Raw genomic sequence first — 22,074 nt, 5'->3', positions numbered from 1 at the left:
GAGACTAAGGCAAGTGGTTTAGTGGTCTGATGACAGAACGGACTTCTGCACACAGAACAAAAGTAGATTCGGACAGCTTTGTCTTTTCTCTCACCCGACATGTCTACAAAGGTGGAAAAAATACCCACAATCTCCCCTTTCCAAAAGCAGCTCTCTTTAGAGGAAAAACGGCATGTGATGAAGTGCACACAGCATCTAGCTGAAGGGGGAAAGTTTCCCCAGGCTTCACTTTGGAACAAAAGCATTCTTATAGACACACTGGAACAGATGGATCCTAACCCACGTTCTCACAGAAATGTACCACTGTCTCTCTCAACTGGGAAAACAGATTCACTGTTAGAAAAACAGTGACATGACCTACACATCCATCATTGGTTTAAACATCAAAAGATACACCTTCTTTCTCAATAAGATAGGGACATTTCCAGAGAGCAGGTTTCCAATGCCCTAACCTACAGGCCCAGCTGCACTCAAACTCCAGTCTGATGAGAAAAAATGCCCCCTGCAAAGGGAGCTTGGTGTTGGACACCACCAAAGCCTTTCTAATTCAGCTTCTCAGGAATAAAACCTACATAAGCCACACACTTTTGAGCCTTCTTAATCCTCCAGCTATAAGTAGTGAGACAATGTCTAAATACATACTGGATCTGAATGACTAACACACTCAGAGCACCCTGATGTGCCACCCACAGCCCGGTGTATTAAAATAAGACCCCTCGTAGTCTAGAGTATGTTCTATGTACATTCATTTACACATATTTGAAAAGGCTGCAATCTGCTAGACATGCATTTTGAACACTGGTGAAAGCTTTGCTGCAATGGAACACACTGTTTTAGTGAATGGTGGCCCTGTCCCCAGTCCACAGAAAGTGTGGCACTCTGCTTCACAGACCCGAACCCACTGCCCTGCTCGGTGGGGATTTTCATCCTGACTTCTCTGTGGTGGCACTCAGATCAAGCCATCTGTGAGACATTAACACTCTCTGCCGGGCCAGGCTGTCCACTGCTCCTTTAGCATTTAAGGCTTCAGAAAGAACTCAAATTTAAAACCGAGTAAGAAAGTGATACCTTTGACCACAGTGCACGTCGAGATGGTCAGAAACTAGCGTCCACATCATTTTTCTCTTTCCCATTCCCTGTCTGCACCTTATGCCCCCAGCACACTGATTAGAAAATTTTGGAAAAGCAGACTTTTGGATATAAAGCTTTGTTTTCAAAGGATACTTTGGCTGTGACATAATTAGATAGAGCAAGCTGAGTTTTTGAACGTAAAAAAAAAAATCACGTAATTATTAATACTTAAAAAAATCATTTTAGCAATCTTTCTTCCTAAAAGAGAGGCAAATTGCTTGTAAAAATGAGCATCAGATGGCACCGACCTTTGTTGCTCAAACCCGTGATTTGTTGCTGACCCCCAAGCCCAGGGTGTCAAGGCCAGGCAGATTTTCTATCTCAGCGCTGGACTTCTGAGCAGGAATCCCATGGTCCTTGGCAGCTTTCTTGGTGGTTGTGAACTATGGATTAGTACTTCTGAAAATATGAGTCCCAAACCACTAAGTATCTCCGTTTGCCAAAGCATTTATGGCCCAGGAGAATGGCTGAAGTTATAATACATAACTTCACCCCAAAGAGTGGCACGTAGAGGGGTGTGCAAAGGGCCACGTCTCCTGCGAGGGTCTCTGCATCCGTGCTTCTGGAACCTCCACAAGACAGCGTGGCACATGCGACCGTCCTGAAGTACTCGTTTGATCTGAAACCTCTTGTTGGCTCATCAGGATTTCCTCCACAGTCTAGAAGTTAAGTGGTAAACCACAGAAATGGCAGAGATCTCATTAACTGGAGGCGTGAAGCAGATGTTACAAGGCTGGCAATTCTAGTGACAGCTCAATTAGCCAACAAATACTGATTGAGTGCCTATGTGTATAAGGTGCAGGACCAGTGAGGGGGACCAGGGTCAAACTGATTCGCTGATAAGCAACAAAGCCTGCAGCATGGTGGGGCATCCACATCCCCAGCACACTTGGATCTGCTCATGCACCTCCACCATCACCTGCTGCTATTACAGGGCTACATCTCACATGTGGCAGCGTGGGATTACGAGGCGACAACCAAAATATTTGTTATTCCTCATTTCCAGTAGCACTGACTTAATGCTTTTTTGAATGCTGCAATACATAGCTTTTCTTAATTCTTTTTATGATCTTGTTTTTTCAGCCCAGTAGTTGCCTTAAAAGAAAGTCTTTTTATACACATGCTGAATCAGAAGAATATAATCCTCCTGACCAAAAACATTTACAGTATTTATCATTCAAACATTTTTATTTATAATAAAACTTAAAAGTCTTTATGGGCTTAAATGTAGCAGGTATCACCTGTGCATTAAGCATTATACTTCATTCCTGGCAGATGGGCTTCATCCTCACTCAAGCTGCTTGCTGCCCTCTGATTTCTGGTCCAGTCTGCTCTTGTTACTCTTCACCATGTAGATAAAGTAGGCAAGGGTCTCCTTTTCATTCACAGGTATGTTCCTGAAGTGTCGACTGACAGTCTACACGGGGGCAAAAAAGAAAACACACACACACAAAACATGCATAAATCAGGGCCACGGATTCTAAATTTTGCAAAAGAGGAACCAGGAAGGTGCTGCCAGAGCTAAAGAGGGGTTACGATCACTACAGAACTCCCTGCAGAGCTGCAGAACTCAGACTGCCTCTCTTTCCCTGGGGTTTAGGTGACTGGGTTTTCCAGGCTCCCAAAAGCAGGACTTTAACCCTCAACATTCCCAAGTTGTAATTCTATTTTAGTGGCAGCCAACTGCCCATGATGGCAGGATCTCAAGGTCATCCCCATGGAGGAAGAGACTGGGACTGCTCTGGTTGGCCAGCTGCTACCATAACCTCTCAGGCCCTGGAACTTGGTAGAAAATTATATTTTTAAAAATTATGTCAAATTGAATAGATCTGTGTGATCTAAGAATTCATCTTGAAAGATACACCAAATTTGAAGAAAAATCCACCATTTACTCTGTATTCGTGAAACTTTGCTGTATTTTATAAGTCCTAAGAACACGTTTCCCCTTGTCCCACCTCATCCTATCCCTTCCACCAGGGGTGAATACTAGCAAATGGGTAATGCAGTCTTAAAGTAGGAAAGGCTTGTGTGCTCCTATGTTTTATTTGGATGCTGGTAATGGAGAGGTTTAAGAAAAAATGATGGATCAGTAAGATACCGCTAAAGGAAAGACAAAAACCAATGGGCCATGAGCCTTTAAGGAATCTCTGAATAGACCAAGAGGCTAGGACAGAAAGAAGAGTCAGAGAAAGAACTACAGAGTGGTTATCTCTGGATGGTAGGATTGTATTTTTCTTTTCTCCATTTTCCAAATTTTCTACAATAGGCAGAAAAGAGGATAAGAGGGTACCCACACTAGTGCCAACAGGACAGAAGTATCAAGCCAGGCTATCAGTATATTAAAATAATGGCCAATGGAGCATTTCACACCCTCTAAACTATGTTAAGAACTCAAGGCAGGAGAAAATTTTCTTGGCTCCATTCATTGTAATATTTCCATTACTAACATCAGAGTAGAAGAAATCAAGGGGAAAAAAACAGAGGAAAAAAATAGCTCCGACAGAACATGAGTAAAGATTCTGGGATGATTAATCTGAACATGAGTGAAGGCTCTGGGATGATTAATCTGACACACCTGATATGCAGGAAGCAACATATTTATAAAGAATCTTGTAAAACAAGTTTCAAACAAACACTCAGGACTTAGAATCAGGAGTCCGGAGGTTCCAGGCTCAATTCTGGAATCACACCGATTTGCTGTGTGAGTTTAAGGAAGTCTTTACCTCTCCTTATGCCACGGTTTCTTTTATGAAAATCAGAGCCTTTCCAGGTCTAGAGCTGTGGGATTCTAAATTGTGCAAAAGAAGGAATAAAAAGTGGCTTCCAGAGCTATGGAGGGGATTATGATCAACAGGCACACAGAGCAGTAGGGAGAATCAAGGTCACCATCGGAAGCACAATTCTGGCTCTCTCTTTTTAGAGTGCAATTTTGTTCACCTACTTCTGCTAACTGGGCCTTATTGAAGCCTGGTCTGGTCTGTAATTTGTAGTGTCGTTTATAACGTCGTAGAGTGTTCACCTGGAGCTGAAACAGATCAACCTGGAAAGAAGAGAAACACATTATTCATCACTTGATCAGCCACGACTTACCGAGAGCCCACTATGTGCCTAGCACTACACTAGGTAGGGGTGTGGGTGGAGAGGACCACAAAAGAGTCTTAGGAATGGTCCACTGAGGACTAATAACTAGCTGGGAGGGCAAAAATAACAGTGGATAAAGAGTTCTGGCTGGGACAGGGTGGTCTCAGAAGGCTGGTGGAGGCAAGTGAAGCTAAGCTAAGGAGAGGCAGGGTTTAGAAAGGCAGTGAGGAACAGAGAAAGAGTAGGAAATGAGGGAGAAGATCATGAGCACAGAAAGCCAGGAGATGAATGGATGCGCCAGGGGGTCATAGGCAATCCTGATGGGGTTAAACAGTGAGCCTGGGTGGTAGCATGCCAGGTGATATTCCAGGAAAATGGATCTAGTGGTGGTTTGATGGGTGGAGGCAGATAGAGGGAGATGCTGTAGCAACGATCCAGAAGTGAGATGATAAGCCGAGCTTTGGAGGGGTGGTGATGCTAGACGGGGACACCAGGCATGGAGAGCAAAGACAAAACCAGACAGACATCCTGAAGGAAGGAAGGTCAGAGCTTGGCAGCAGACTGGATAGAGAAGCATGAAGAACTGTGGAAAGTACTATTATTCTCAAATAGTTCGTTCCTAGGTTCAGCCTTCAGGTATTAGAATCCTTAACCCTCCAAAGAAAGCTCCAAAGCTACTGTGGTGAGTGTACACATCAGCCGGTTAGGGTCAGGGTCTTTGCAGATGACTGGATAACAGAGGGGAAAGGACCCCCCTTTCTTCTAACACAGGAAGAGAGGAAAGCTGCACAGTCATGAAACATTGAAGGCCCAGAAAGTTGGGCTGCCTTTACCTGCCTCTAAAAGAGATGTTCTTGCTTCAGGCAGGTGGAGAGCACTTAAAAACAAAATGAATGATCAATATGAGGGACCAAAGTCCTTCATTCTTTTCAAAACATTCCTCAAACCTTTTTTTTAAATTTTATTTTGTGAAAAGCATTTAAAAATTGAATACATCCATTTCTTTATAAAATATAATAATGCTAGAGGCAATTGAAAGATACATTAAACCAATGCTAAAAAAGGGGACACAGGGAGGGGTGGAGGGAAAGGACTATTTTCAAAGGTTTCCTCATCTGCAGACAAAAGCCCGCCTACTCGTTCCATTCCTACAGTCATTTTCACTGAGTGCTAAGAGGCAGCTGCCTTGTGAAATATTCATGCATCAAATATTCCATGTACACTATAAATGGTTCTTCTTTGCTGAGTCTTAAGTGAAAACAATTTAAGTAGAAAAAATCCAATATTCCTTCCTGTAGCCTTGTTTAACAGACTCTGGCACCTTGAAGGAAAGGTTTTCTGGTCTGAGAAGCCTAGGTCTCATTGTCTAGTGCAGAGGGTCTCAACATGGGATGATTTTGTCCTCCACCCTGACCCTAAGGACATTTGGCAAGGTCTGGAGACATTTTTGGTCACATGACTCAGGGAGTGGTATGACTAGCATCCTGTGGACAAAATACAGGGATGCTGCTAAACATCCTACAATTCACAGGACAGCCCCCACAACAGAGAATGACCTGGCCTCAGTGTCAATAGTGCCAGGGTTGAGAACCCCTGGACCAGTACAACTGACTTGGGAATGGATCCTTGGGAACAAGCCTGGACCAGAAATCGGAGAGTGACAGAAAATCAGAGCTAGTATGAACTGACAACTTATACCTTCATTTTGCAGGCTAGAAAACAGAGGGGAAGTGACTTCCCCCAAACCATATAAACTCAGTCTCCAACTTTAAAGACAAAAACAAAGTTTTTGAAAAACTTGGCACTATGGTTATATTTAATCATTTGCCAGGGTTTTCCTGAAGAAAAGCAGTGCGGCCTATTGAAAAGGGTACTGGACGAGCCTCCAAACTGTATGTGTGACCTCGGGTCCCTGCGCCCACCCGTCTGTAAAACGATGGGGGTCAGACCAGTCGATTTCTAAGTGTTCAGCTCTCAGAGTCAGTGTTACTCTGATTCTGTAATTCACATTTCAAATAAACTACAGCAAAACAAGGGGACTAAAATGACTTCTTAGCACAAAAAGCAGACCAGGCCGGGGGTAAGGATCAGATTAGAACCCCTTCTCCCAGCTTTTTCAGGTGGATGTTTTTGACCATTACCTCAGGAACATCAGTGTCGTGCTCAGGAGAATCTCCACCATCGTCACTTGTCTTCCTCTTCCTTTTATTTCGTACACTTTGGATGAAATTTTTGTGGAAATCGCAGATATACAAGTGCCTTACCTGATGGGAAGCAAATTAAAGTCAGAGATGCCAATTCTGTGGAAACAGCCTCTGCCAGATTAATGGGCTTCTCCCCGTTCCAATGCACTGGAGAGCGAGAAGGAAGGTGCAGGCTGAAAAGTTCCAGGCATTCACTAATGAGCCGCAGAACAAGACACCCACAAAGAGGACACTAGCATCACACTGGGAGTGTATCGTAAACCAAGTCCCCACTGAAGGCCAGTGGTCCGGACTCAGCAAGGAGAGATCCCACGGCAAAGAGAGTGGGGGGAGGTCCCTTACTTGAAGGGAGGGTTTGCAAGTAGACAGGAAGCATTCCAGATGCAAAGAAGAACCAAGCCTTTCGTCAGGTGAAGACGAAAGAAGGTGTGTGAAAGAGCCCCAGGGTAGACAGCATTAGGTGGGGGGACTGCCCATGTAGGAGCATAAGGAGAAATTTGAGATTTGAGGGGGAGGGTGGTGATGCACATCAGAACAGTTTTGACTTTCCTTCAAAGACAGAGTCCCCCAAGGTTTTTGAAGGTTGAGTGACATGACATTTTCACACGTGTAGGAGTTACGAATTTAGAGAAGCAGGAGAGGGACCGTGGTAATAGTATATGGCACACACTATTTTTCCATTGATAACAGGTACCGTAGTAGGATGGTAACTCTCTGAAATACCTTATTTCTGAACATAGATTTCTAATTACTGCATTACTCACATCTGCTCCACAAAGAGAAGTGGAGAGAGATGCAGAAATTCTCACAAGGCAGAACCACACAGAAGCAGCTGCGTACTTCTGCTGATTTTCTAATACAGGTTGGAGGCAGAATAGTTAAGTGAAGATGGCAACAGCAGCTGAGATGTGAAGAATATGTTTTTATTTAAGAATGTTGGTACCAGGGTTGACTGGGGAAACTGTTCGAAAACCTAACAGAAACCGAATGCCTGTGTAAATGACTTGGGGCTGTTGACACTGAAACAGATGTTGCACAAATGTTCTCGGGAGGCTTCTGAATTTGAGTTTATTCCTTAAATTCTTAAAGGAAAAAGTAAGCTGATAGGAAACCAGTGTCAATTAATTCAGGCCTTTTCATGGAGAAAAATAACGAGAACTGCTTTTTATTCTGATGAATTATCACTTCCATGTGGCTGGATTAGTGAGTCATGAGTAGTTTTTATACTATGATGGTGTCTTGCAGACAGCAGGTGCTCAATAAATGCTGTGACATCCAAACAAGCATCCCTTGCATCTAAAAGCAGCTTAGGCCAGTAAAAGTCACCATTTACATATGGTTACAAATTGGGACAGCTTTGCAAGATCCAACTCTGTTAAAGGACTTTCAGCCACAGCAATGTGTCACTGTCCCAAAGAATCCCGCATAGTTGATATGCACGACTGGACATGCTGTATCAGGGAAGAGAGCACACTCACAGCATGCTCGACTTCCCTGATAGGAAGCTGGCCTTCACAGCCAGTTCCACATGCAAACCCTGAGAGATTGAACTGCTCCTCACATTTACAGTGAAAAACTTGGTAAGAGAACGGGCAGAAGAGGTGATTTCCTAAAGCTGTGACTGGGAGATTTCAAGTCAAGACACTAGAATAATGGGATGCTAGACGGAAGAAAACTTAGCAATCACCAGTGCAAACTTACTGGCCCCAATCTCATTTTCTAGAGGGATAAACTGAAGCCACCCAGAGTAGGGAAATGACCTGGCCAAAGTAACTCAGGCCTTTTGACCCCTGGCACATGTTCCTTTCCTACTCCAACATTTTTTTTATACTATTCTCAATTTCCACTTTTCTCCAGAAAAAAAGCCGAAATATGTCAATTGGAGGACTGTTTGAAGGCATGTTATATCTTAATAAATCAGAGAAAGCTGCCAATGTCTACAAGAAATGAGTTAAACTGCCCAAGTTGGATTTTTGGTACTATTATTTAAAAAGGCTCTTTGCGAGACCTTTTACAAGATAAATAGTCACTATTTCTACTTAACCATTTTCAAGTACATACTGGTTTTCAGAAATTTCAGAGCTTAGTGGCCTTTGCCGGGGGGCGGGGTGGAGGAAGGAGGGTGGTAGCAAGGGCTCTAGTGTTTATTTTTCCTGTTTCATTTTCTACAACAGCTAAACATTATTGTAACACAGCAGTTCCTTACAACTGAATTCCTGCCCTAGCCTGTGAGAATGAAATAGAATCCCCTTTCAGAAATAATGACTCTACACCACCACCTTGAAACGAATTGTGAGTGATTCCACCTGGAAACCTACTCCTTCAGAAGCACTGCCTTTTGGGAACTCCAGTGCCGGGCTTAGACTGCATCTCTTTTAGACAGTGTGTGTGAAACTATCAACATGGTTCAACATAGGTTTTTCCAGAGGGGTCACCAGGGAACTGGAGCCCCAATTGCAGCAGCACCATCATTCAGATGTGACAGCACCCAAGGGTTTAAAAGAACTGGAAATTTCCTTCTTTTAAGGACTGGAAATTATCATAGGCTGCTCAAGTAAAGGCTCCCAACAACCTACACAGAATGTAGGCACTGTTTTCAAGAGGCTGAGTTCATTGCTGTCTTAGAATTAAGCATTTCACTTCAACATGTGTCCTAATCTGGACCATCTTAGCATCTGGCCAGTTGTTTGCTCTCATTCATTCATTCATTCATTCATTGATAGAGGTTTGTAATAAGAAAGCCCTTAACCCACCCTCAACCATTTTAAAATAGCACCCTTCCATTCAAGGGTTGTAAATTATAATTAACTTTAAAAAATTGGGGCTGGGAGGGAAGAGAAGGCAGGGCAAATTTTTTATTTATTAAAGACTTAATCAAGGCTTATGCATGGGGCTTGGTAGTAAATCAGATAATGGGGTTAAGAAATTAACCAGCCTGTTAGGTGCTGTGTGACTTTGGCGCTGTCACTGCCTATCTCTAGGCCTCAGTTTCAACTGTAAAATCAGAAGTGGAAAAATGGGAGTCCTTTCAGTTTAACAAGCACTCTGATTTCCCCCAACAATGGACAATCTTTGTTCCTAAAAGAGAATGGATGTTAGCTGGTCTACCTGGACATTAAATAACCCCTTAACTCATTTCCAATTCCTAATCAAGAGGCTGCAGCAACAGATGTAAAACTAAAACGTTCCTAATTGGTTGACAATAGGCACAGCTTTAGAATTAACTGCAATATATGAAATCACATAGGAAAAGTTTTCCTATAGTTAGGCACAAAAACACAGGGCAATTCTATTCAAACTAAAAAAACAAAACAAAATCCTCCTACTGGAGACTTCTAAAGAAGTTATCCCTGAGAAAATTGATTTTCTTCCTTCCAGTCACTGCGACTGCAAGAGCCACCTCCCAAGACCTGGTCTTGGCCTTATTTCTAACCTCATGCTAGAAAATCCCTTTTCCCTACAGCTGCCTGCGAGGCAGTGAGCTCGGTGACCCTTTACAGAAGCTGCAAACAGGGAAGTAACTGTCACCTCTCCTTTTCTGCAGGAATAACAGGACTCAGAAGTTGGAGAAGAGCCGGTGCCTTCACCACCACCTCCCCAATACTTGCTCCTTCGTGGGCCAACGCAATGAACCCTTCTCTCCCTGCTCGGATATCCAAACCAATTAAACGAGCTAAAAACTTGTCAATCTTCCCAGGCAGGAAGGGTCCTCGGAGCCCCTCGCCTAACCTCCCGGATCTGGGCAGAATCCTAGTGGGAACAGATCAGCGCTGAAGCGGCCTTTGAAATCCCGAGTCCAACTCCTCCTCTGCAGATAAAGGGCGGCGAGGCCCAGGACCGGGAGGCTCCTGAGTCCCGCCCGTAGTTCGGGGGCAGCGGCCGGGCGCGATCGGGCGCGGGGGCCCAGCCGGGGACCGGGGGACTCACGCTCTTGTCGATGTCCAGCTTGAGTTTCTTCTGCGAGATGCTCTTCTGGACCCTCTTGCTGAAGGAGGCGTTGCCCGCCGGCCGGACGCAGCGCTCGCCGTCCTCGATGAGGCAGCAGCTCTGGCCGTAGCCCGGGGCGGCGGCGGGGGCGGCGGGGGGCCCTTCGCGGCTGTCCTCTTCCGTGCTAAAGCCGTTCATCTCCCCGTCCCGGGCCGGCCTCTGGGGGGTAGGCTCTCCTGTAGGCCACTCCGCGGCCAAGCTCCCCGCGGGGCAGTCGCTGAGGCCCCCGCACCCGAGGGTCCCGGAGTCTGTCTCCAGAGCAGACGCTGCCCTGCCCCGCGCCGGGGAGGCCCGGCTCCGCTCCGCCGCGCTGCGGCTCCTTCGGCCCCCGGCCCCGCGTCTCCGGAAAGCCCCTTCCTCCCCGGCCCCAGGCCCCGGGGTTGGCTCCCGCGGCTCGCAGGGCCCCGCCGGGGGTCACCTGGAGGCTCCTTCTGCCGGGGGCCCAGAACCGTTACCCTTCGGCGGGGGCGTCCGGGAGGGTGTCCCAGGAAAGGGCAGCTCCCCGGGGACTCCGGCCTCGGTTGCCAGAGGGTTTCGGGGGCCCCCGCCGGCTCCCGCCTTCTTTTGGCTGCTGGGCAAACTCGCCGCCGGGCAGCTCCCCCGGGGTGGCGCGGCCTCCTCGTGCGGGGCCCGGCCTCGAACCCGCGGCGCCGGGACCCCGCAGCACGGCCGGCCCGCCCCACCCCTGCAGCCGCTAGGCTGCGACCCGAGTCCCGCGGCAGCCCCTGGGCCGCCCGGCCGCCGCCAGCCCAACGCTCCGCACCACAACAGTTCGCTCCCCCCGCCCTCCCTGGGACAGCGGAAGTCCCGCCTCCACTCGACCATTGGCAGCATTTGATCTCTGGGCGGGGCCGCCGCCGCCGCTGGCCATTCCCATTGGGTCCCATAGCCGCCAGTCCCCGGCGCCAGGCTACTTCCTGGACTCTGCTGGGATGGGTTCAAAGTAGAGAAAGTGGAAGAGGGAAGAGTTCCCAGGTTGAGGGAAGGCGTCCGTGCCGCCGGCTCTCCTGGCCCCGGCACAGACGGAGACTAGGGAACAGAAGGCCAGACGCCTGGAGCAGAGGATCCCATTCGGGGACGGACAGAAGTACAGATGTGGGCGGGGGCGCAGAGGGACTGACATGGAGGGGGGGCTTTGAGGGGGACCTAGAGGGGATAGAGGCACTGTCACGAGAGGGACCGACTGGGTAAAACCGAAGGACTAGGGCCGGAGGACCCGCAGACCCGTGGGAGGCGGGGGGTGAAACAGGACAGAAAGCCAGCCATGGCGGGAAAGACAGAGGACAAAGTCGGGGATATCTATACATGGGAAGGCGTGCGGAGGAGAGGAGGTGATGGGGTGACGGCGGCACTTGCTAGGCGGCAGGCTGCTTGAGGGGGGCGGAGGCCGCGGCCTGTGGGGAGCGGGACTGGCTCGGTCCGCGCGGAAGGAGAAGGGGGGGGAGAGGGGCCCCCCGGGGCTTGGCGGGCCCCTCCTCTGAGACGAGTCGGAAGCCGGGATCCGGCCTGCAGGCTGGACAAGGCAGACCGCGGGAAGGAGAAGGGGCCGCGAAGCACGCGGAGAAAAGGCGGGGGGGAGGGGGTTGAGCGGGGGGAGGGGGGGCTGGTGAAGGGCCGGCCTCGGCGCGGGGGAGGGCTCGAGGGTGTCTTGGGACCTCCCTGGAGCTCTGTGGGCTGCAGCTTCTATTGCTTTAAGCCTCCCGGCCTGCCTGCGAGGTGACAGTGCCCCGCCAAGGCCCTGAGCTTGGGGTTCGTGCCCAGGCCGCCACACATACCCAGCAGGGTCAGCAGGGAAGTCCTCTAGTCTAGCACCCCTAGTCAGGCCCCTCCGCTGGGCAGCTTGGGGACAAGGGGGGGCGCAAGGCCCCAAATGCCCAGCAGGGTCAAGAGGTCGTGCAGTCCTTTAGGGCTGGGTAGCATTGGCGTGGGGCTTGGTGCGTGGAGGGGCCAGGGAGTGTTCCGGGAGCCCGCTTGGTAGTACTGATTGGCACTGGAGAGGCTTCTGGTTCTGTCGTGTTGAAAAAGGAAAGCTACTAGTCTCCGTGCTTAGAAGCAGATGCCCTGTGATCTCGTTTTCCCCAGTGGCCTTAAATGTATTTGTTCGCCCTAGGAGTGACTTTACACGCGGGACAGCCGTTTTAGGAAGCGGACCTACCCGAGAAAACAGTCCATGATGGGGTTATTTATAAGAAAAATGACCCAAAACTTCCACAAGGGAAGTGGTTAAGTAAGCCAGCATCTTCAGAATGAGATATTTTGCAGTCACTTACGATGTTTTCAACATTTAAGGTTAGTTTCAACATCAGTGTAAACATTTTCTATGTATAATAATTCAGCAGGCTCTTCAACAAAGAATTGATGAGTTGGAAAAATGCTTTATGCTGTTAAAAATGCAGGATGTAAAATGCATGTGAGATATGATGTATGTACAACTATGTTTTAAAAAATAAAAACTATTTGTGCATAAGAAATGCACCAAAGTACTAATAGTAGCCATTTCTGGGTAGTAGAAATATGGTTGATATTTTTCTCCTGTTGTTCTACCTTTACATTTTCCGGAATAAATATTTATTGCTTTTTACAGTAGTAAAAAAAACAATAAAAAAAATTCATGGAAAAGAGGCACAGTTTAATAGCATCCTCCCTCAGAGTTCATATATCCGAAAGCACATTATGGACCACGTTGCGTGTGTTCATTTCGGGGCTGGCCACAGGAGAGGGTTGAAACACAACCCTTGTCTTGAAAGAGTATTTTCTAGGAGGGGAGCTCAGACACATACCCGGAGAACAGCTGGGTGTCCGTACAAGTCGGTGTGTGATACTGGTTCCAATGTTGAATGGTATGGGTAAGAGCTCTATCTACATTTTCCACATACGTTCTGCATTTAGATATTTTTTCAAATAGCATTTGTATCCAGCGCCAGGCTACTACACCACATACAGCTTCTTCAGCACCAGCTTCCCCTGGCAAAAACTCCTGGGGCAGATTGGGGAGTGGGACAGGGGCCCTTTCACTCAGGTGCTCTGGGGTACTGGCTTCTGTTCGTATCTGCTATGCCTGTATTCTTTAGAGTTCTCTTTACTCTTACGAGGCAATGCCTTGTTACTACTGTCCCCTGTTATAGTTAGTACATCTTTATATCATGGTTTGACTGTCCAAATTATTGTGTGGTTTCTCCTAACTGGACCCAGACTGATACCCCCAGCCTTTCTATATTTTGGGGGGCACGGACCATGCTTTTAAACTATCCTTTACATGCAATTTTGAAGTCCTAAAGGAATGTTTCATCATAAGCTTTCCCCAGGTTATTATGTAGATTGGTTCCGAATAGCAGTATTTGGAAAAAAGTCTGATCCCTTTGCAGGTGGAGTAAATCTATAACTCCAGAAAGGAAATATAAATATTCAGATAAAGAAATGAATCCAGGAGAGAAGCTTCTGTGACCCTTGTTCTGCTTTGTGTTGGATTTCAGATTCTTGAAATGGCCAAGAGAACCTGATTTGCTATGTTTGTAAGTCTAGGTCATTAATTTACAACAGTTGCTTAAGTGCTTAGAAGGATGTTGCTTTTTAGATTTGTAAGTCTGCCCTGTTAGGCATTTAAAGTTTGAGAAAATTAAGTACACTAAATGTGTAATTGTAGTCTGAAATGTCTAAGGAAATATTGTAACTCTACTTACGTGAAATGTCCAGAAAAGGCAAATCCATAGAGAACAGATTAGCAGTTACCAGCAGCTGAGGAACTAGGGGCTGGTTGGGGTAGGGAGCGACTGCTAATGGGTACAGGGTTTCTTTTTTGGGGCAACAAAAATGTTCTGGAATTAGGAAGTGGTAGTGGTTGTACAACCTTATGAACATACTTTAAGTGGGTGAATTATATCTCGATAAAGGAAGCATGTGTATCATTAACTATAATTACTATAAAGAGAAATCACTAGATTTGTTGAAAGGGATGAATCTTTAGCCTCCACTTGATGTTCTTAAGCCTTTTTTAAAATTTTATTAGTGAAGGGAAATAATCAAATTGAAGCTATAGTAAGTAGGAAGGGCAGGAAATATATCCTCAAAGATTATGTCTAAAAATGCGGTTGTAATTGGAAATGTTATACCATTTCTTATTCCCTGGGAATAGATATGCCCTGTTGACAGAATGAATTTGTTGTTTGACTTTAGTACTTTCAACATTAGTCACATTTTCAGAAACCAATTATGAATGGAATTAGGTAGGGGCGTGTGTAAACTCTGTCATGAGAAGGCAAAAAAAAAAAAAAAATCCCTTAGTCCTCCTCACTTCTTTCTTTAATGCTAGATCACCAAGCAAACGTCTAAGTTATAATTCAGCTGATACTGGGAGAGTGAACATAATTATTTGGGTCACTGGACAATTCTAACGCCCATGAAAAAATGAACAACTTTTCATTTATATATCAGTCTTTTGTGAGTTTGGTTAGGAAAAGTCAGTCCTGGAAAGATGTTTTATTTTGGCCTTGATGTAGCTCATAGTAACATAAATAATGATTGTTAATAAATTTTGCAAAACTAAAATCCCAGGGGTGGCTGGTTGGTTGATCAGAAGCTCAGCGGTGTCTGAGATCCAAGTGGGTTCTGCTAAGAGCTGGGAGTGAGATGGTGGATGACAGAGCGAGAGCCCTGTGCTCCAGAAGTTCAGTGGAGGAGACAGTAAATAAAATAACAAAAGATCCTCATTTTCCACTGATTTTGTATTTGTGACTGTGCCTACTCACTAAAATGTATTTGTAACCTCAAAGCTAACACTGGTGGCGCTTAGAGGTCACACAGACACGTGCATGGGCAGAATGGGAAATATTCGAGTCACCTAACAAGCATGCATGTTCCCAGCTGAGGCCGATTCCTCTCTCATGCTGTAAGCAAGTGTCCTTTCTGTGGTCTGTTTTGTGCCACATTTTTCATATTTTTGTGCTTTCTGTTGGTGGTTATGGTTTAAAATGTCTCTCAAGTACCATGCCGAGGTGCCATCTAGTGTTCGTAGGCACTAGGATGTGTCAGTTTCCTTGAGTCATTAGTTACAGTGCTGTTGGCCCCAAGTTCAACGTTAACAAACTAATGATCTATAGGAAATATGGAGCAATGGGGGGAGCTCAGCTCTCAGCTCCAGCAAAGGCAGACCTGCCATCCCCTTTGCCCCATCCTCAGGCAGGAGCTGGCAGGAGATCAGACGCCACTTCAATTCAAAGTAGCTCATGAAAAAAAGCTGTAAAGTTGCTGAGAAACCTGCTTTTTCTAAGGGTTCACCAAGTGGTCTTTTGTTTCTCTGGGATTGTGTGTTAGTGTGTGAGTACACCAAGGGCCATCACCAGGACAGCCCTGAATCAAGCCAGACTTGAGGGTAAGAACTGCAGGCTGCCCTGGGGCATCATGGTGGAGCCCAGGTACTGCCAAGCCAGGCAGCCCAGGCCTTGAGGGTGAACAGGAGAGGAGGCAGCTGCCTGAGGCCAGAGGTTGGCAGAGCTGTGAGCAGCTGTAGGAAGGATGCTTTGAATATGGAATCCTGGACCCACTTCAGCAAAAGCCCAGAAGCCCTAAGCTAGGAGACACCAGCAGAACTGGGAGGGGGTCCCACTCCTATCCCCTTGCTGAGCTTGAAAAATAAATCCACCACAAAATCCTAGATACAAGGTTTGTAGAACTATGAGTCCAGGCTGCCTATGATCTAATTTGCTCCCCTTCTCCCATTGTCATATGGAGAATCTGAGGCCCAGAGAGAGGAAGGGACATTCTCAAGGGAAGGGCACATAGCATATGATGAACGTTGGTGCACTCTGTCAGGTCTGTGGGCTGAGTGGAGGGAGGAAAGGCCTAAAGCATAACCTGAAACTACATTACTCAAACTGTCTTTGTCTATCAAACACTTATTGGGCTCTTACTAGGAACCTCAAAGCCCCCATCTCAACTAAATACAGAGAAAACAGGAATTCAAAACTTTGAGCAAATTGCCAAGTTCTTTAAATCTGTTTCTGAATAAGTGTGACACCCCCAGAGCACCTACCCTGAGTGCAGCCATGTGCTGTTGATGCCTGGCTTCTCCTCACTGGGGGCTTGGGAGGATGCTCAGTGTCATCTTTCCCTGTCTTCTCACCTGCTCCAGGGAAGACGGACCTTTCCTCCCAGTGGTCAGTGGCTTTGAGGAGGCACCAAGGGCCAGCTACCCCAGGTGCCTACTGTGTGCCCAGGTCCTTGAGCAAGTCACTCCTGGCTCTAGCATCAGCCAAGGGTGTATCTGAACCATTTAAAAGCCCTCTAATGTTTCCTACTGCTTTTAAAATAAAGACCAGAGGCTCCTTAACACGGCGCGACAGGGGCTGGTTTCTGCCTACCTCCTACTTCTTGTCTCTGCTTCTCCCACTCTGCTCCAGCCTCACTGACCTTCATAGCGGTCACCTCCCTCCACAGCGCCTTTGCACCTGTTGCCCCCCAACACCTGGAATGTTCTTCCCTCTCTTTTTTTCCTAGTAAGAGTTTAAGCTCTTTAAAGAAACATTTAAAATTTTTTAGAAGTTAACTTGTTGGTAAAAGATTTTTCAAAACAACAATGAAAGCTACAAAAGGAAATATCCACGGGATCAGACTTAAACCGACCACACTCCCCCTTTCTGTTCATCAGCCTTTTCCAAGCTGTGGCCCAAGGCGCCCTCTGGTGGGCCCTGAGTGACAGCACAGCAGGCAGCTTCTGCTCATGGTCACCTGCAGCCCCACACCAAGACTCAACCACAGGAACATAGGTGGAGCTGGAAGCATCATCCAAAAACTTCTCATTTTTACTGAGGAAAACCGAGGCGAGAAAGTGGGCAGGATTTACACAAGATCTCACTGAGTCTGTTGCAGAATTGGGCCAGCCAGTGCTCTTTCCACCACATGGCATTACACAAATCTAATGCTCAAAAAACATCAAATGTTTTGGTAAGTAGAGACTTGTGGCTGATGGGTAAGCATCAGAAATGAGCTAAGCTTATTTCAAATTGTCACTGCCCTCCTGAAATCTTCCACTACTAGCTATAGTCTGTAAAGCACTCTGTGGGCCACTCTGGCTAACACTGTGAGTTCACCTCCCTCTGTCTCCAACATGGGAACAACTTCCTGCCTCAGGGCCTTTGCCTAGCTGTTCACTTTGCCTAGAACTCTCCCTGCTGTTGCCTCTTGGCTCACATGCCCTCATATTGTTCAGTTCTCACAGAGAGGCATTCCCTGACCATCCTACTTAATGTGGAGCAAATTGCCAAGTTCTCTAAATCTGTTTCTGGATAAGGCACTCCAGTCTCTAATATCTTGTTTTATATCCTTCACAGCCCTGTTCACATCTGAAATCATCTTGGTTAGTTGTTTTAGGTCTGCCTTCCTCTAGAAGGATGGCTGTTGGGAATGTGTTCAGTGCCCAGCAGAGGGTCTGCGTAATGAGTAGGTGTTCAATGACTACGTGGCACATGATGGAATGGAGAATGGCGCATGACCAGGAATAAACCAGAGACCACGTTAGAGAAAGTCTGGAGGTTTACTCAGTCACAATCACAACTGTACATGTAAATCAGTTCTTCACAAAGGCTCACTTTTCCAGGCAGGAGAAGAGAGGCTGGCGGTCTTGAGATTTCTCTATGAAATCTCCATCTGACTTCTCAAACAGTTCCTGCCTATAATTCCCTTGGGAACCCAGACTTCAAGCCCAAACAGAACAGGAGCCTGATTCTATGGTCTGGCATGGCTGAATCAAAACCATTTGGGGAGTGAATGGTAACAGGACCTTGTCACTTGGAATGTAGGTCCAAGACCCACTCCAGAGGTGGCAGTGGGCCTTGGCTCAAGATCAAGTTTGAACTAAAATATTACTTGGATTTTCACAAAGAGCATCAGTTGAAAGCAGAGAAGAGTTCCAGAATAGAAACACACTCCTTGCCCCTCTCCCACACTTAAAAATCTTCAGAAAACATAAAAAATGCATTGTCTCCTAGGAATTATACGAGATCACCAATCTGTACCAACTAAGGGTTGTTGAAGCAAAGAATCTAGATTTCCCAGTGATGCCTGGAAGGTGCTTGCCACTTTTTGAGATTCCAGAGACTAGAAAAACGGAGATGCACAGAAAGAAATATGGAGCCATTTTCAAGGATGTCACCTGTGTCTTAGGGAGAAAAGGAAATTCAACAGGTAGGAGGTTTGAAAAGTGACTATAATGTGGACTTTGGGAATCCATATGCTCCATTTTCAGTAACTGCTTTCTCCCTTGGACCTAATGTCACACTCATCAGATCCCTTCTACATATGCACCCCCTTCTGTCTCTGAGCTATTTCTTCCCAAAGGGGAGAAATGACAATTTCTGGACTGCTTTTAAAGTTGAAACAAGCTCCAATTGGAGGCACATCCAGGCCTGCACATTTGGCCACCTCCAAAGGCCTTGTACTTACAGCAAGGCTGCTCTTTCTATTCCGAAATGTTTCTGGAGTCCCCTTTGGAAAGCCTGCTGGTGGGCCACACGGTCATGATACCTTCTAGCCACTCATTTGTTTTGTGACCTTATGCTCAGAATAAAGGCTTTAGAGGGAAAAGGGTCCACATTCTCACCCCTTACCTGACAGCCTCTCCACGGGCTCCTGGATGTTTTATTTGGGCATCAGCTGGGGGTGTGAGTAGGAATCTGAATCCTTAAGACAGCTAGTTTAAAAAAAGGAGGCCAAAAGAATGAGTGGCTGCAACCAGCCAGCTGGTCAGTTAGGCAATGAACTGGTCTCCTGCCATCCCTCTCACACATGTTGTCAACTTCCAGCCCCTACAGATGTGGGCTCATCAGTGACAAACGCCAGCATGCTCAGAGGACCTTCTCATCCCTTGTTGAGGGAGGGAAACCAGACTCAAAAGGAGACCCAAAGGATGGGAGAAGGGAAGGCTGAGGACTGCTGGGGCTGCTCCTGCTTTCCACATGAGTCCCGGTCGTGCCGAGAACACTGTCATCCACTTGGAGTGGGACCATTTGGAAATCCAGCCAGTGCTCTGCACTCTGTCTGGGGGCTTGGATGGAGGACTGCAGGCATGGCCTCCAAACAGGGCCCTCTCCCAGGGGCTGCTGAGGCCCTTCTAGGCCACAGACTACACGAGCTGTCCAGCTGCTCTTTTAATCTGAGTGGAGTGTTACACTAACTGGGACAACTTCTGGCCTCTGCCCTTGGGGGGGGGGGGGGCATCTGCATCTTAGATCCTGCTCTAGGCCCAACGTCTCCTGCTTGAAATTAGACATTAAGAAATACACATTCATCCAATAAGAACTGCACATACCACCAAATACTCCCTCCCCGCCCCCCAATCCCTGCCCCTTTATGTTTGTCTAGCAAGGCACTAGGAAATGGTTCAAGTTTAGGGATTTGCTGTATATTTGCATTTTTTTCTTTTTAAAAGGCACAGTTTTTATTTTAATGATGCTGCATTGCTCTCTGATGAGGAATCCTAACTTGACTCTCCAAATTACAACACTCTTGTTATCCTAGATTCTGGAAGGGGCCTCATCTCTTGACTCCTTCCCACTGAGGGCCACTTCTAAAGATATAACACTTATTTGGGAAAGATACCAGGACTCAACAAGCAAGCTTTGCCAGCACAGGGGCAGCCTCTCCTGCAGAGAGGTGGCCAGAGCAGGGCTGGTACAGGGGCAGACAGAAGTGACGCTTTGCCAACTGCACGCTTAATTGGGGTGGTCATGACTGGGAATGTTTATTCCCCTCTCCCCCAGATCACTGATGGCCTTGAGATCAGCCAGCATCTCAAAGGCAGATTTGTGGCTCTGTTCCCAGATTTATGTCTCAGTTATTTAATTGGCAAATGATACAATCGAGAGACCTGACTCTAATTGGAATACCGATTGCAAGTATTTCCTGGGCCAGCTGATGGAAGCCATAGATTGTAGAATGCAATTTCTATTTCTGAATCAGTGGGTGGCAGGCTGGTTACAGAAATGCTTCCTATTAGTTTGGGAGCCCTCTGGGAGCCTGACGTGTAATTAACAAAGCAAAAGGTAAACAAGAAGGACTGGCGTGGAGCTGGGTGTGCGTCTGTTCTTAGGACATTGGGTTTTCTCCACTGCAGCTGCGATGGCGGGAGGCTGCAGGGCTTCAGGTCTGCACTGAGGACCATGTCACAACAAGGCCTCTGGTAGGAGCTGATGGACAAAGCCCCCCATTTCCCCCAAGGCCATCACCTGGGATTTCACAGACTGTCTCTAGGCTGAGGGCTGCCTTGACCGTATTACACCTGGCTGGCTCCTTTAATCACAACATTCTAGAAACCCACATCAGATGCCAGAATCCCAGAATCCTGTGTAGCACTCTAGTCTGTGGTCAAATTCTAGAGTTCTTTAAAATTCTAGAGTTCGATATGAGAACTAGAACCATGATGAGGTCAGAGACTAGGCATCCTAGCCGTGGTCTACCCTGGAGGCCTCTGGATGTGTGAGGTGAGCACTTCACCTCTTGCTAGGGAGAGAGGGAGGGAGGGCAGAGGAGAGAGGAGAGAGAGAGGAGAGGAAAGGAGAGGAGAGGAGAAATGGAAGCACTGACCAGGGACATACAGCCAGAATTTCTGGTTTGGAGATCTTACTAGGCCTCTTCCATGGGCCCAAGGCCATCTGAAACATGGTCTGAAAAGCTGGTGGCTGGGTTGTCTTTGTGCCTGGAGGGAGCTACAATGGGCATTTCAAGCACCCAGAAAGCAAATGGAAACACCCATATGTCCAGGCTGCAAAGGAGTGTCTAAGGGTCCAGCATCTGACCCCAGGCCTGGCAGCTGGCTGGTGTTCAGGACTGAACATTCTGAGGGCCCAGGTATGGCCTTCAGTGGCATTGCCTGGGGCCATTACAGAGAATGGAAGCTGGGCAGTGACTGCACTTACCCCCATGACAGGCAAACACTAAAAGGCTGAAACCAGTGGCCCCTTCTCTCCTGCTGCAGATAGGTGGCAATGTGATAACAGCTGCACTGAACAGGCAAAATTTGCCTCTTTCTAAAGGACTGTCATATCTTAGCCTCATTTTTGGGTGGCCTAGGGCTGCCCTGGCATTTCTCCCACACAATGCTCAAGGGAACATGGTGACGAAGTTGAGAGGGCCTGCCTGGACCTCCAAGATGCCATCAGGAGTTAAAGCAGGCTCTGCATTCTCAGGGGCCGCTTGTGGGGCCTGCTCCCCACACTAACTCCACAGCTCAGGGTCTCAGGGACCAGGCAGATGCCTGGCTCCAGCTTTAAGAGCTCGCTCCACCCTGAACCAGCTGGCCAGAACCTTTGCATCACGATGCCCACGGAAGCCCTGCCTCCCCCCGGAGAGGAAGGCCACAGTGAGTGGCAGGGAGGACCCTGCCAGGCCTGCACGGAGACATGTGGGCTCAGTTGCTATTGAATTTTTCCAGGACTGTTGAGTTGGTGTGTTCGAACAGCCACTGCTGGGTGGGAGAGGAGGGGTTGCAGGTGTTCATGAAGATCCTGTGGTCACTTTCACTGCAGTCCATGCAACCGCTGCTGACGGGGTGGTATAGGGTCTTGTCCTGCAAAACACGGAGGTTATCAGCCCCGCTGTGCTGGGGAGATGAACAAAGAGCAGCAGCAGGAACAGCAAGGAGACAGTGACTGGCCAGTTGCTTAAGGATCTGTGTGGCTCT

The 22,074-nt window shown here is 47.4% G+C and overlaps 2 protein-coding genes across 2 annotated transcripts in view; both read right to left on the bottom strand.

Annotated features, from left to right (window-relative positions):
• Nucleotides 1-1,289: 1,289 nt before the first annotated feature.
• Nucleotides 1,290-10,541, bottom strand: SAP30L (SAP30 like). The gene is made up of 5 exons (XM_087816938.1): nucleotides 10,344-10,541; nucleotides 6,354-6,476; nucleotides 4,073-4,171; nucleotides 2,373-2,548; nucleotides 1,290-1,790 (listed from the first exon to the last, which is right to left on the bottom strand). Exons 1-4 carry the CDS (start codon nucleotides 10,539-10,541, stop codon nucleotides 2,420-2,422), a joined length of 549 nt encoding a protein of 182 aa, XP_087673064.1. The 3' UTR covers nucleotides 1,290-1,790; nucleotides 2,373-2,419.
• A 7,371-nt stretch (nucleotides 10,542-17,912) lies between these two features.
• The window catches only part of GALNT10 (polypeptide N-acetylgalactosaminyltransferase 10), a 170,558-nt gene continuing 166,396 nt past the window's right edge, over nucleotides 17,913-22,074 (bottom strand). Inside the window, exon 12 of the mRNA XM_016214053.2 lies at nucleotides 17,913-21,960. Within this exon, the coding sequence (XP_016069539.2) occupies nucleotides 21,802-21,960 (159 nt within the window). The 3' untranslated portion in view covers nucleotides 17,913-21,801. The remainder of the gene's footprint in view (nucleotides 21,961-22,074) is intronic.

Source organism: Miniopterus natalensis, chromosome 4 (genome assembly GCF_054644295.1).
Source record: "Miniopterus natalensis isolate mMinNat1 chromosome 4, mMinNat1.hap1, whole genome shotgun sequence".
NCBI classification, from domain to species: Eukaryota; Metazoa; Chordata; class Mammalia; order Chiroptera; family Miniopteridae; genus Miniopterus; species Miniopterus natalensis.
The sequence above is the reverse complement of the archived record's forward strand: the minus strand, read 5'-3'. Positions and strand labels throughout refer to the sequence as shown.